This window comes from Sapajus apella, unplaced genomic scaffold, assembly GCF_009761245.1.
Source record: "Sapajus apella isolate SASKATOON/1434 unplaced genomic scaffold, GSC_monkey_1.0 scaffold47, whole genome shotgun sequence".
NCBI classification, from domain to species: Eukaryota; Metazoa; Chordata; class Mammalia; order Primates; family Cebidae; genus Sapajus; species Sapajus apella.
The window spans coordinates 12,855,303-12,868,757 of record NW_022436987.1 but is presented as its reverse complement, the minus strand read 5'-3'; the positions used below and the strand labels follow the sequence as shown (position 1 = coordinate 12,868,757).

General features: G+C 58.4%; 1 protein-coding gene across 1 annotated transcript in view; it reads right to left on the bottom strand.

The window, feature by feature from the left end:
- The window catches only part of KCNC1 (potassium voltage-gated channel subfamily C member 1), a 47,829-nt gene extending 36,283 nt beyond the window's left edge, over positions 1-11,546 (bottom strand). Inside the window, exon 1 of the mRNA XM_032240889.1 lies at positions 9,763-11,546. Within this exon, the coding sequence (XP_032096780.1) occupies positions 9,763-10,332 (570 nt within the window). The 5' untranslated portion in view covers positions 10,333-11,546. The remainder of the gene's footprint in view (positions 1-9,762) is intronic.
- Positions 11,547-13,455: the final 1,909 nt, after the last annotated feature.

The window sequence follows — 13,455 nt, the reverse complement described above, 5'->3', positions numbered from 1 at the left end:
GTGCTATTAATATCCCTCTTTTGAGGCACAGACAGGTTAGGAAACTTATCTAAAGTCACACAGCTGGAAGGCAGTAGGGCTGGGATTTGAAGGCTTCATGCTTCAAGGAGCTATGCTCTTAAGAGAGAAAGGGGCTCCAGGTCATGCTGCCAAAATCAGGTAGCCAGGACGTAGTGAGGGGTGGGGAGATGCAAAGCCCATACACTTTCTACTGAATGCAGAACTGGGCTCAAAGCAGGGGATTTGGGACAAAAACTTTCCTAGACTTTGAAGGGGAGAAGTCTATTTGGAAGCCAGTGACTAATGCCTAGAACTTCCCATAAGCACAGCTGACAGAGGAAAGGGGACAAGAGAGGACAAGGAAGGGAAGGAGGTGGACACGGAAGGAGATGGGGAAGGAGAGGTAGGAAAGAGCCTGGCTGGCCTCTGGGAGGAACAGAGTCCAGGAGAAGTCAGACTTGGGGGTGGGGCTGGACCAAGCGGGACATGGGAACATATGCATCCTGGTTTTGGAAAACAGCTTCGTGGCCTCGGAGCTGTGGTTGTGGATGGTGGCTAGGCTGACACAGTATGGAGGAGGAGTTTGGAAAGACAGAGGGTCAGGCTGTGAAGAGCTTCATCTCGGCCTGGGTGGTGACTGTAGCAGGTGGACCCCTGCCAGGACTGGGGTTTGGACCCCCACTAGTGCTGCCCCAGCCTTTGCCTGTTCACCGCTGCTCCAGGCTCGGGGGATGGAAGGATTGTGCTTCCATGTGAGGCCAGAAAGGAAGGCTCAGCCAGGAACAGGCTCAAACACAGGTGCCCATGTCTGCCCTTGGCCTTGAACCCTACCTGCTTACTCTTTCTTTCAGGAAATAACTATTTAGCAGCCACTATGTACCAGGCCCTGCTCTAGCTTCTAGAGATAAAGTAACTGGAAAAAGAGGCAAAAATCCCTGCTCTCATGGACTGCACAGTCTAGTGGGGAAACAGACGATGAACAAGGCAGATAAGTAAACTATACAGTACATTCGATGGTGGTAAATGCCAAAGAGAAAAGAGCAAATCACGAGGTGGGGAAGGGGCCAGAGGGGTGTAGTCTGGGCTGATGATGTCTGAGTACAGACCTGGAGGGGGTGTGAGAGTCGATACCCGAGGGAAAAGCACGCCAGGTGGAGGACCCAGCACACCGCAGGTGGTGCAGGTGGCGCGGGGCTGGGGAGGAAAGCCATGGAGGCTGGGGAGGGAGGGAGAGGGAAGCAGACGGCAGGGGGAGAGGCTAGAGGTGGGGCACTCAAGTGGACCCTGCACCCTCTGAGGAAGCCCAGACTCCAGCGTGAGTTGGAGCGGAGGGCTGACTTGGTCTGCTAGCACTTTGCCAGGGTAGTCCTGGCTGCCCTCAGAAAAGGGCGGGGCAGGGCTGAGAGAAGAACTCAGGCAAGAAGGCAGGGGCTTCCACCAGGGGGGTAACTGTGGAGGGGTGCCACATGGCTAGATTCTAAGTTTGAAACGTGAAACATATTTGAAACATGAAGACAACAGGGTTGGTTGATGTCTGAGAGAGAGAGGAGTCCAGGATGACTCCCAAGTTCTACCAGTGGGAGCCACTGGATAGATGTGGTTGCCATGACTGTGATGGGCCTCACCCTAGGACCAGTCCCCCTGCCATCGAAGCCTTGGCCTCAGGAAGGACCGCCTTGCTCGTGACACTCTGCCAACCTGCACATGCCCGTCCAGCCCTCTGTGTCCTGAGGCTGGCCCTTGACTGGAGCCGCTGCTTGCATCAGCGCTTCTCAGACTCCAGGGCGCATGAATCATCGGGGGAATGAAAATGCAGATTCTGAGTTGGTTTCAGGGCTGGGGTGGGGCCTGAAAGGCTTCATGTCTAACAAGGATCCAGATGGTGTTGCTGTTGGTCAGAGGGTCAAACCTTGAGCGGAAGGAACCAACACCTCTCAGGCCCCACTGCAGCAATGCGGCCTCACTCAGCACTGGCCTCAGCTGTGCTGAGGGGTGGAGACAACATTCTCACCCTCCCTGATCTAAGAATTGAGTTTCCCAGGAGGGTGAAGCATCTCAGGTAATTCTGAGGGTCAGGCATGGGTGGGAGTCCTCCAGCAGTCACCCCTCCATCCCCCATAGCAGCCATCGCAAACACCCCTACCCAGCCCTGGCCCTCCCAGCACAGTACTCATCCCCTGCACCCTTCCCCACAGCAGTCCTACATTATGGAAGTTGGCCCCACCGCCCCAACTCCAGACACAGCCTGGCACACGGTAACTCTGAGTGGGCCTTTCTGCAACTCCCTGAGGGCGGGAAGCCAAGAGAAGAGCCTCAAGAAACGAGCAATAGGTGCTGCCTGTAGGTCTGAGTAAGCAAGCACCACCTAAAGAGGTGGTCTCCCCAGGTCTGTGCCTGCCAGAGGACTGGGGGAGCCCATCAGGCATGGGTGTGATCACTAAGCCTTGAATGAATGAGGACGGGATGAGGCAGGCTGAATGAATGTAAGAGGAAACTCTTTAGACCCCCTCCCCCTGGGCTCTTGCCTGCTCCGGATCAGGACCTTTGCCAGGATTGCTCACACGTGCCCTGGGGAGGAGCTGGGCTGGGATAGGAAGGAGAAATAGGGGAGGACTCACTTGGTTCTCCCAGCTCCTCTGGGAAGCTAAAGCTTAGAATTCTTGGACTCCCAGAGTGTCAGAGTTGGGAAGAGCTTTAGTGGTCACTTAGAACAACCTCTATATTTTACACATGGAAAAACTGCAGGCTGAGGGGGTGACAGGACTTGCCTAAGGTAGCCCATTTGGTTTCCTGGCCTGGCTACAGATCCCTCTCTGGTCCAGGTGTCTGATGCCCAAACCTGGGTCTCATCTGTGGCCTCATCTCTCTACGTACCTGGGCTGGTCCTTAATCCTGAGAGCCTGCCTGTCCCCAGCCCCCAGCCTCCAGAACTGACCCACTCACCTCCAACTCAAATCTCGAACACTGGGTGATTCAGTGCCCAATGCATACCCCTCATTCCCCCCCAAAAAAGGAGGTCAGCAAGGGCAGGGGCAGCCAGGCTAAGTGTAAGGAAACTTGAGGTGGATTTTCACATTCAGCAAATGCAGGGAGGACACTGAAGTGAGGGGAATAGAGGACCAAAATCCCAGAGATTAAAATGAGGGCTGCCGACAAGGACCAGAGAGGAAGGAGGCTAGCGGAAGAGAGCCACAGGAGCGGTGGCCAGGTTCCAGGGCAGAAGGCCTCAAGTGCTGAGCTGAGGGGTGGCCAGCATTCCTACCATACACCACCCTGCAAAGGCAGCTTCTGATCCTCCCAATCCTCCTGCCATTTCCCTCCAGGCCATATGGAGTCCCAGGGCCTGCATGGGTGGGAGTGGGAGGACAATTGAGGTATTGTCACGAAACTTTCTTCCTTGCGGACTGCAAGAGCACCCTCTTAGCCCCATGGCCTGGCCAGGCTGGGCCCTCACCTGCCATTATCCAGGGGCTAGAGCTTGCTGACAGGCTCTGGACAGGTTGTTGGGAAAGAGTGGATGGTAGGGAGGGAGAGACCCAGATAGAAATTCAATCCTGGGGCATGGCAAGCCATGGGTCTCACCATCCCTGGAACATGGTTGGGAGGCAGTGCTGTGTAATGGTTATGGACAGAGCTCCAGTGTCAGACAGAGGCCCAACGGCTGGCTCCACCGCTCACGAGCTAAGTGACCGTGGGTCAGGCCCTGGGACCAGATGCCTCGGCTGTGAGTTTGAGTGTCGCTGATTGGCTGTGTGGTCTTGAGCAAGTATCTTTCCCTCGCTGAGCCTGTTTATTTTTATTGGATGAACATATTGACTAGAGGTAGCCTGGCAGCACACATCCCCTGTAATAGTCCCATACATATGTAAAGGGGTCCCTACCACCTAAATGGTTCCCCTGAATAAGGACTGGACAGCAAACCACCCCTGGAGCCTGCCAGGCCCTCCTTTTCCTCTAAGCTTGCGCCCAGCAGTGGGGAGCTCACGCTGGGATGGTGGCCAGGCTGGCCCTAGAGCTCATGGGAGGCAGCAGCTTAACGTCCTGACCTTTTGGTCCAGAGCGAATCCCCTGGTCATGAGACTGCTCAGAATAGCCAGAGGCACTATATTCAGCTGTCTCGAAGGCCTTGAGATCCCCAGACCAGGCACTGGACTCTGGAATGATCCTCCACTGAACCCCCTCCCCCACCTCTGAGACAACCCCACCTCCCTCCTTGAGAGACTCCAGACAATCTCCTCCAAAGCTTCTGGCAGAGCCCAGACCTCCTGCTCAGAGTCACAGAGCACACTCCAAATGCTCTGAGGAAATGTGACACAAAGCACCTGAGAGCCAGGAGTGACTAGACACGAGTTTCCAAGCCAGCCCCCAGCTAACCCATTCATGAGGGGCCTCAGGCAGAGTGCTCCTCTCTGGGCCTCAACGTCCTCATTATCATAATAACCACTCCTATTCTACGGAGTCTAAAGATGAGCCCAAATCAAACAAGGTTGCTAATGAACATTTTATTACAAACCAGAGAACTTCTCTCCCAGGAAGGGCCCTGGTTCTGACTCTGACCCAGCCTGAGGGCCTTGGAAGGCACCACTGAGGAGCTGCTGTTTGAGGCACGGTGTGAGGGATGAAGAGGGGTAAGCCACAGGTAAAGGTGCTCCAGAGGGCAGGGGATGTGCAAAGGCCCTGAGGCAGGGGAACCTGGCATATGCAAGAAGCTGAAACGAGGCCTGATGGTGGGGGCTGGGTAAGCGATGGGGATGGTTAGGCCAGAGGAGACTGGAGGAACAGGCAGGGTCTGAGAGGCCACCACATGGGCTATGGGTCCGGGAAGCGCTGAAGGGTTCTAAGCAGGCCAGGGTGATCTGACAGGGCTGTGAGTTGAAAAGACCCCTGTGGTTGCCAGGAGGTGGAGGATAAACTGGAGCTGCCAGCGGCTGGAGGTGGGAGAGTAGCTGGGGGGCTACTGGGAGTTGTGCCTGAGAGGAACCATGGTGGCCTGAGCCAGAATGGTGAGCATGGAGGTGGAGGGAGAGGAGAGTCTACAGATAGTCGAGAGGGGAAATGATAATACAATCAACAGTAGTAATAATAGCAGCCAACATTTATTGAGCATTTACTGTATGCCAGGCCCTGCCGCTCAGGGCTGTCCATGCATTACCTCAGTTATCTTTGCACCAACCCTGTAAAGTCAGTTCTATTATTATTCCCATCTAGCTGTGAAGGGGCTGTAGGGCTCTGAACAGGAGGTGCTTGGTTTATGATTTTCATTACTGGGAGCTGGAAGAAAGATTCAAAGACCTGAGGACCCCTACAAGGATCATGGGAAAGAGGAGGGCATATTGTGGTGGAGGGCCTTTGGGGTGGCTGGGAGGGGAACATAACCCAGCCCCTTCTCCACTGCTCATGTGTCTCCTTCATATGGTACCATGACTCCAAGGGGTGCCCTGGCCTGGGGGTCTGGGCTCCAAGGCGAGGGGGTGCACTGCCTAGAATCCCCTAATAATAGCTCTGTCCCCCAGCCCTCTGCATGCCAAGCCACAATTCCAAGAGCCCTGTGTCAGCTGTAACCCAAGGGAGGAACAGAAGCCTCTGGCTGGGTGCTTCATTCCAGCCACCAGGTAAATTTCTTTCCCAGGGAGCTGAGGGGGAGCCACATCTGCATCAAGTTCCCAAGAGGCAGGGACAGGGCAAGGGTCAGAGCAAAGGCAGGCAGTGGGGTGGACGGAGGTGGGGCTTCCCCAGCTTTGGCATTTGGAAAGTCAAGTGACTCAGGAACAGATGTCAACACACACACACACACACACACACACACACACACACGAGACACTCTGGCCTGCAGCACAGGGTCCACCATTGGCCCCGATGGGATGTAGCAATGCCCCTGATGATGACATGCAAATCAGAGACTAAAGCCAAGATCCTCAGACCTGAGCTGGCCCCCAGGGAAGACAGGAGGGCAGGTTTCAAGCTCTCACACCTCTATGACCCCCTGCTCTGCCTAGTTAATTCTCCCTGTCCTTCAAAGCTTGCTCCAGCATCACCTCCTCTGGGGCAGTTCTTATTCTCATGGCCCCAGAAGTCCCTCCATGGCCTTTGCAAACAGTATGATCATCATCCTTGTCTTGTGTGCGTCAGGGGCACTACCTCCCACCCCAGAACACAGTGGAGCTCATCCCGTCCCCGGTTGATCCCCCCACCCCTCACCCCCTCAGGCTGGTGCCCAGAGCATAGGAGAGGGGGCCAGGGGAGCGGCTGCTCCCACCAGCAGCTGGCACTGTTGCCCCTCCCACCCCTACTATGCAGATGGGCCCTCCCACCCCCACTACGCAGCCCCTCTCTCCAGGGCCAGCACCAAGGCCCAGGGGAGGTGGCAGCTCCTCAGGGACAGGTGACCCCACCACCCGGCCCACACACTGACAGTGGCCTGGGCAGAACAGCATCTCTATCGAGGACGGGAAATGCCCTCAGGCTGTGCCAGAGTCCCAGAGAACAAGGCAGTGGGCAAGCAGCAGCTCTGGAACCTCATCTTCCTCGAGGCACACGCGGGACACACAGGAGGACCTCTCGCATAGGCACGGTACACTGACACACACATGGGGTCTCGCACACATACCATGCACACTGTCACACACAGTCTCTGTCTTATACTCGCCCTCACATACACACAGTCTGTTACACACAGGGACCCCCATCCCACACCCCCTCCTGCCTTACGTGTGCACGCACGTATACACACACACAGCCTCACACACAAGCTTCACATATAGTTTCACACTCATCACACACAGCCACACACTCACCTCGACTCACACACTCCCCGAAGCTCACATACAGCATCTCTCTTACACACGCAGTCTCTCTTGTACACACTGTCTCCCACACGGATTCATTCTCACACACGTACAGCCCATCCAAAACACAGAATCCATCTCTCTCACACACACAACCCCTCACACAGGGACTCAGGAAGCTCACATAGAGTTGCAGTCTCACTGCACACACACACACACACACACACACACAGACACAGACACACACACACACACACACCCACATCCCTGGAGTCTCCCTCCCATTTTTTATTCTCACACACACAAAGTCTCTCACACTCACCCAGAACCTCTGTCTCACACAAACAGATAGCCTTTCCTTCACACACATATGCAATATCACACACACAACATGTTGGCCTAGATCTAGATAACGACTTGAGTCCCGACTGGCCCATGTGAGGGGGCACGGGGCCCCGTGTGGGGGAGGGGTAAACAAAGGTGACGACTGCTGAGGGAAGATGGAGGGGGAGGAGGGCGGGCAGGCGGCTGGTCTCTGCGCAGATGAGCCGCAGAGAGGCAGCGCAATGCAGCTAGGCCAGCCAGGAGGGCGGCAGGAAGCTGGGGTTCTAATCCCAGCTCTTCCCTCCTCAGCTCCTGAGTGCCCTTGGGCAGGTCCCTTGTGCTTTGGGCCTCAGTGTCCTCGACTGTTCCCCGAGGGAGCTGGAAGGGACTACAACCTTCTTTTGAGGGCACTGGGGAGAGAAGGTGGCTCAGACAGGCTGAAGGGGAGCGCCCACTAGCACCCACTCCCATCCCAGTACTGCCTTTCCCTGACCGCTGGGCACCCAGCTTTTCCCTCACTCTGCTCTTCAATGAGCATTTACTTCAGAGATTTTTTTCAAGACTTTTCTTTATGGTTTTGCACACCAGTAGGACCTCCAACCACACCAGCCGGCCCATTTGTCTGCCTTGGGTGAAGGCCACCCAGTAGCCTAGGAATGTCCAGGGGAAGAGGAGGGCCAGGGGAGGGGGTTGGAACATGTCCCACTGCCCCCTGCCTGCCCTGAAGCTTGGGGCACTCCCAACACTGAGTGCAAGGGATGGGGCTGGGGGACCCAGCCTCTGGCTTGGGAGTCAGGAGGCTGGGCCTACCCCTTGCTTCTGGGGCCAAAGTTGGTGGGGGAGATGCTGTCCAAGGTCAAGTGTGGGCTAGTGGCTCTAACCCAGGCCTCTGCCCAATCCCAACCCAACATGCACCAGTTCAACCTCCCCTCCCCCTGCTCCAGCCCCTCCCCACAGCTCAGCCACAGCCTCCAGTTACATAACCCTCTAGCTGTGGTGGCCTCTGTCAGGAAAGGGGAAGGGAGGGAAGCCCTCTGAGGGTCCCAGTCCACTCTGGGGAAAGGCAGGAGCTGGTAGCCAGCCCAGGGGAGGATAGGGTCCCAGAATAGTTGAGTTCTAGTCCTTCTTGGCCTCTGGCTCCCTGGGTGACCTTGGGCAGGGTCCTCAGTGGCAAAACACCGGCCTGGCTCTCTCCCTATTGCCTCCCCCGATAAACGTAGTTGTTCTAGAATTCAAGGTATTAAGATTGACCTGCTACCCACCCCCTACATGCCAAACTGTGTTTGATCTCAGTTAACAAATCTACCAGGTCTCTGCCTAAATACAGACTTTCTCTGCCCACAGCACTTGAGAGTCCCCCCAGATCTTCCTCCACTCTCCTCTGCAGCCTTTTACCCCTTTCTAGCACCCCCCTGCCCCCTCCCCCTCCACTCTGGCTCAGGCTCCAGTGGGCAGGAGGGGAGAGATGCGGAGTAAAAAACAGCAGGGCAGAGGCAGTGCTTTGCCTGGTAGTGGGTGAGGGCAGCTCAGGGATGCAGGAGGGGCTCTCCACTCTGCCCTTGCCCCGGATGCCTTAGGGTCTCCCTTCAGGCCTCTGAAGACAGAGCTCAGTGAAGGTTGGGAGTGTCTCTTCCAGGATGGGTGGCTGCTACCAGTTCCTCTTTTGGGGCTCAGTCACTGATGGTCCAGCAGTAAGGCCCTTAAGAGTCCACCAGGCCCCTCCCCCATTTTACAGAAGAGGAAACTGATCCAGAGAGGCCATCTGAGGGACCAAGGTCAGCAGCAGCAGGTCCTTTCTTCCTGGGAACAAGCTGGCATGGCTAAAGGGGAGTGGCCCATGAAGACACGCCCACCTCTCACACACCTTCTCCTTGCAGGTTCCCCCTTAGGGACCCCCTCTCCCCCCTACTGGATGTCCCAGAGGAAGCACTGGCATAAGCCCAGTGACCCACTCCAACACCCTCCCCTTTCGACAAGGAGGAAGTACAGGCTGTGATCCCAGGATCAGGGGCTCAGTGGGATCACCCCTACTCTACAGCCCTCCACCAACTTCCAAGCTGTGATTAGCCATGGAGATGTCTTCTTGACAACCTCCTCAAAATTGCCAGAGGCTACTCCCTGGGGAGGGGGCAGCATCCGAAGCAGCCCAGTAGGCCTCAAGCCTTTTTGGGGGGCTATGCTGGCTCCAGATGCCCCCTTACCTGGGCAGGAGGAAGGGCTCCCAGCTTCCCTCCCCACACTAAAATGTCGAGGTCAGTCCATATTTTGACGGTACACCTCTGCAAAGACACAAATGTGCACGGCCGGCGCTCACGCACATTCAAACATACACACATGCCCACTCATTCCCACTACACACTTCATCCACCCGAATACACACCACACTTACATAAATATGCACACACAATCTACTCATACACACACACACCCATTCATACGCATACATATTAAACTTGGCAACACACAGACTGACATACATAGAAAACCAGAACCCCGGCAGACATCCTCTCTCTCTCTTAGTGCACACATGCGCACACACCCCCTTTCGGTTCTGAACTCCCTAGGCGCCAGTTCTCCGGTCCACCCCTGCCCGCGGGAGGCACAGGACTCGGCCTTCCCGCCCCGCTCTTCTGATGGGTAAGTTGTCACTTACCCGCGCGTAGCGGGACGAGTACGGGTCCTCGAAGAGCGCCCAAATGCGCGGCTGCCAGCGGCGCCAAAAGCCGCCAGGCCGGCCATCCGGGGAGTCACTGAGCGCCAGGCGCTTGGTCATCTCCAGCTCGTCCTCGCCGTCGCCCGAGTCGCCGGGCCCGTCGGCGTCCGCGTCGTCGGCGCTGTTGTCCAGGGGCGCGCCGCCGAAGCTGTCCAGCGCCTCCTCGGCGTCGCGGTGCTGGCGGTACGTCATCCAGCAGCAGGGCTCCACGTCGGTCTCGTCGATGCCCCAGAAGGCCAGCTCTTCCTCGTAGAGCGGCCCGCACACGTCGGCCGGACAGTGCAGCTTGCCCGTGCGGTAGTAGTTCAGGATGTGCGCGAAGACGCCCGGGTGGCGGTCGAAGAAGAACTCGTCGGCACGCGGGTCATAGTCGAAGTGGCTGTGGGCGTCGGGCTCTGCCAGCCAGGCGAGCCGCGTGCCGGGCAGCGTGCGCAGGGTCGAGCGGTACGTCTGGTGGCGCGTGCCGCCCACGTTGATCACGATGCGCTCGCTCTCGTCCCCTTGGCCCATCGCGGCGCCCCCTTAGGCATGGCGCGGCCCAGCGACACCCATGGGAGCGGCCGCCAGGGGGAGTTGGCGCCGGGGAGGGGGGCGTGCGGCCTCTTCCCCCCTCCCCCCAGCCGTCGGGGGGAATAGAGGCCCGCGGCTCTGGCCACCCCAACGAGCGACCCAAGCCTCTCCGGGCGCTTTCTGCCGGGTGCCGGTCCAGGGAAGTGTGCGCGGGATACCAAGGGTCTCTAGGCACCAGATGTGGGAGGGAGCTGGTCCGGCAGCAGAGGAGGCAGAGGAGGAAAGGAGGGAGGCAGAGAGGGAGGGAAGGAGGGAGGGAGGGAGGGAGGGAAGAAGAGGGAGGGGGGCGGGCTCAGCGGTGAGCCCCAGGAGGAGGGGAAAGAGGGTTGGGGGGCCGGGCTCCCGTCCCCATCTCCGCGGGAAAGTGGAGAGATCGGCACAAAGGTTTTGTGGGGAAGGTCAGCCGCTCCCGGGGCCGGACAAGAGGCCAGCCCCCGGGAGGGGGAGGGGAGGAGAAGGGGCCGCGAAATTCGCGCTCCTCTGTGCGGTGGTCGCCGCGGCGCGCTCTCGGCGCGGGGGAGATGGATGCCGCCTGCCTTCCTCCCTGCGTGGCCGGGCTGCAGCTCGGGACGCAGGGCGGGCTCCGGCCCCCTCCCTCTCTCCTTGCTTGGCTGCCTGCTCCCCCCGGCGGCGGGCCCGCCTGCCCGCCCGCCCTCCTCGTTCCTTCTCCCCGCCTCCTGGAGGAGATGGCGGGCCCCCTGGCAGGGGCACCCGGGGTGTTGCTCGTGCGGCGAACGCCGAGCGCTGCTCTCCGTGCGCCCAGGCTCGAGCCGGCGTTTCGCTGGGCTGAGCTCCGACTCTGGCTCCCGCGGCGGTGCTGAAGGGACAGCTCCCGGCGGTCGCGGAGCTGCGCGGGGCCGGGCGGGGGTTCTCCCGGCTGAGTTTGGTTTGCGGGGCCGGCGGGCACTGGCTCCGGTGCCTCTGCGCCCCGCACTCCGCTCCTCGCTTCGGGCAGGCGGTGGGCGCTGCCGGCCGAGACTGGGGGCTGCGGAGGTCGGGCGGGGAGGCGGGGGTGGCGGGTCCGGGCGCGGCGAAGTGAGGCCGGCGAGGCCGGCGAGGCGAGGCGCGGAGCGGCCGCCGCCGCCGCGACGCTGCTGCCGCCCGGGCTGCTGCTTCGCTCGCTGCTCGCCCTTTGCCTGCTCGCTCGCGCGGTCCGCGTCCAGCCCGCCGCTCTCCGGACACGGGCACACGGCGCGCGCAGCCGCACTCGCCCCCGGAGGAAGGCGCCGCGCTGGGTCCTAAAAAGCCCTGATTTCGCGCCCCCCTCCCAGCCCCGCAACTAGCCCGGCCTCCCTCAACCCCGGCGCTGGGGGCGCCCGCCGCGCGCAGCTTCTGCTGCTCCTGGGGGACCCGCCCACGCCCCGCCCTCGGGGAACGCCACTCCAGGGGCGGGGGCTCCGAGAGACTTCTGGGCCCGCGCCCCCGGGTCAGACTGAGGTGAGAAGGGCGTTGGCACCCGCCCCTCGCCTTCCAAACCGGGGACCATCTGATCCCTGTTGAGACAAAGCTCTCCCAGAGTTTTGTCATCAGACACCCGGACCCGGACCAGTGCTGACCGCTCCAAGGAATCCTTTAATACTGACACTTGCCGCGGAACCTGGAGGCCCCATGATCCTTCCATGGGTACTGTCTTGCATGGACCCCAACACACACACACACACACACACACACACACACACACACACACACAACGTTATCCTCTAAGCCCTCCACTAACAACCAATACTGGACCCCTATTAATTCCTTTAGACTCCTTACTGACCCTGGGCCCTTTATAACTTCAGACAGGGGGAGTCTCCCATGAGAGCCACATCCATCCAAGCTCACTGACTCTCCCACGCTAAACCTGAATTCTAATGTGGAGACCCCTTATGAAAAGGGCCTTCTGCCCTCGGAGGTCAGAAGCAGCAACTGCTCCTAGCCTCCCTGAGCACTGACACCACCACCCCGCACCTCCTGGGGCTTCAACTGCCCTAAGTGGTGAGCTGGTGTTATGTCTAGGGGCTGGGTGGGAGCAGCTGCCTGCTGTGATTCCTCCAGCTTCACAACTGGTCCTTGGGTAGGAGTTGCGGTTTGAATCTCAAAGCCCTTCTGGTACATGCCTGCAGGTAGTGGCTTGGTTTACTCAGTAGAGCAATCACTCCTTTACTCCATACTTGTTTCAGGATCTGTCCCAGGCACAAGGACACAAGAGATGAATCAGACCCAGCCTATGGCCTCGAGAAGCTCCCAGCCTTTTGGGGTGGTGGCCAGGTGGGCCTAGGCAGGACTGGGGAGGTCAGGCCCAGCTCCAGGGGCGACTGGGCTAGGAAAGAGGCTTATTGATTCCAGCTCAATCCAATCGAACATAGGCTGCCTGGGCAAAGGGCGATTTAATTAAGAAGATACAAGGCTCTCATTACCTGCTGGCACTTTCTAACTGTGCAGACAGCTGTCCCTCTACCCTAACCCACAGATGCTGTCATGAGCCTGGGGACAAAGCTGTGTCACAGACATCGTTCTTACTTGGCCAGGGGAATCCCAATCTAGACACAGGAAAATCTGTGTGGTGGGTAATAAGGCTTGGAGGGGTAGAGAGGGGCAGGGCAAGGATTAACAGATGGGAGTAGGACAAGGGGAGAGACGGAGAGGCACAATTAAGTCAGAAACAGGGGCAGAGTTGGGTAGAGACAGAGAGGGTTAATGTTTGGGGCCTGCATGCTACCTCCTCCCTCCAGATATTGATCTGCATGATTCCTCTAAATAGGAGCTGTTTCCCCTTCAATCTCAGAGTAATGCAGGGGTCAGGGTGTTTTTGAGTGTCCCATTCACCCTGACCAGCGTGAGTCCCCATCTCCTAACCAGAAGGGAGCCTGGCCTGGTGTGGCCTAGCCTGGCCCATATTCAGATCACCAGGACATGGGCTCTCAAAAACTCTGTCCCAACCTTGGGAGAAGATGAAACAGAGAAACAGAGACCCCAGAAGAAAGAGGAAAGGTGGACACAGAGACGGATGCACACACACACACACACACACACACACGCACAGAGCTGGGAGAAATCAGGATGGGAAGAGACAAAAAA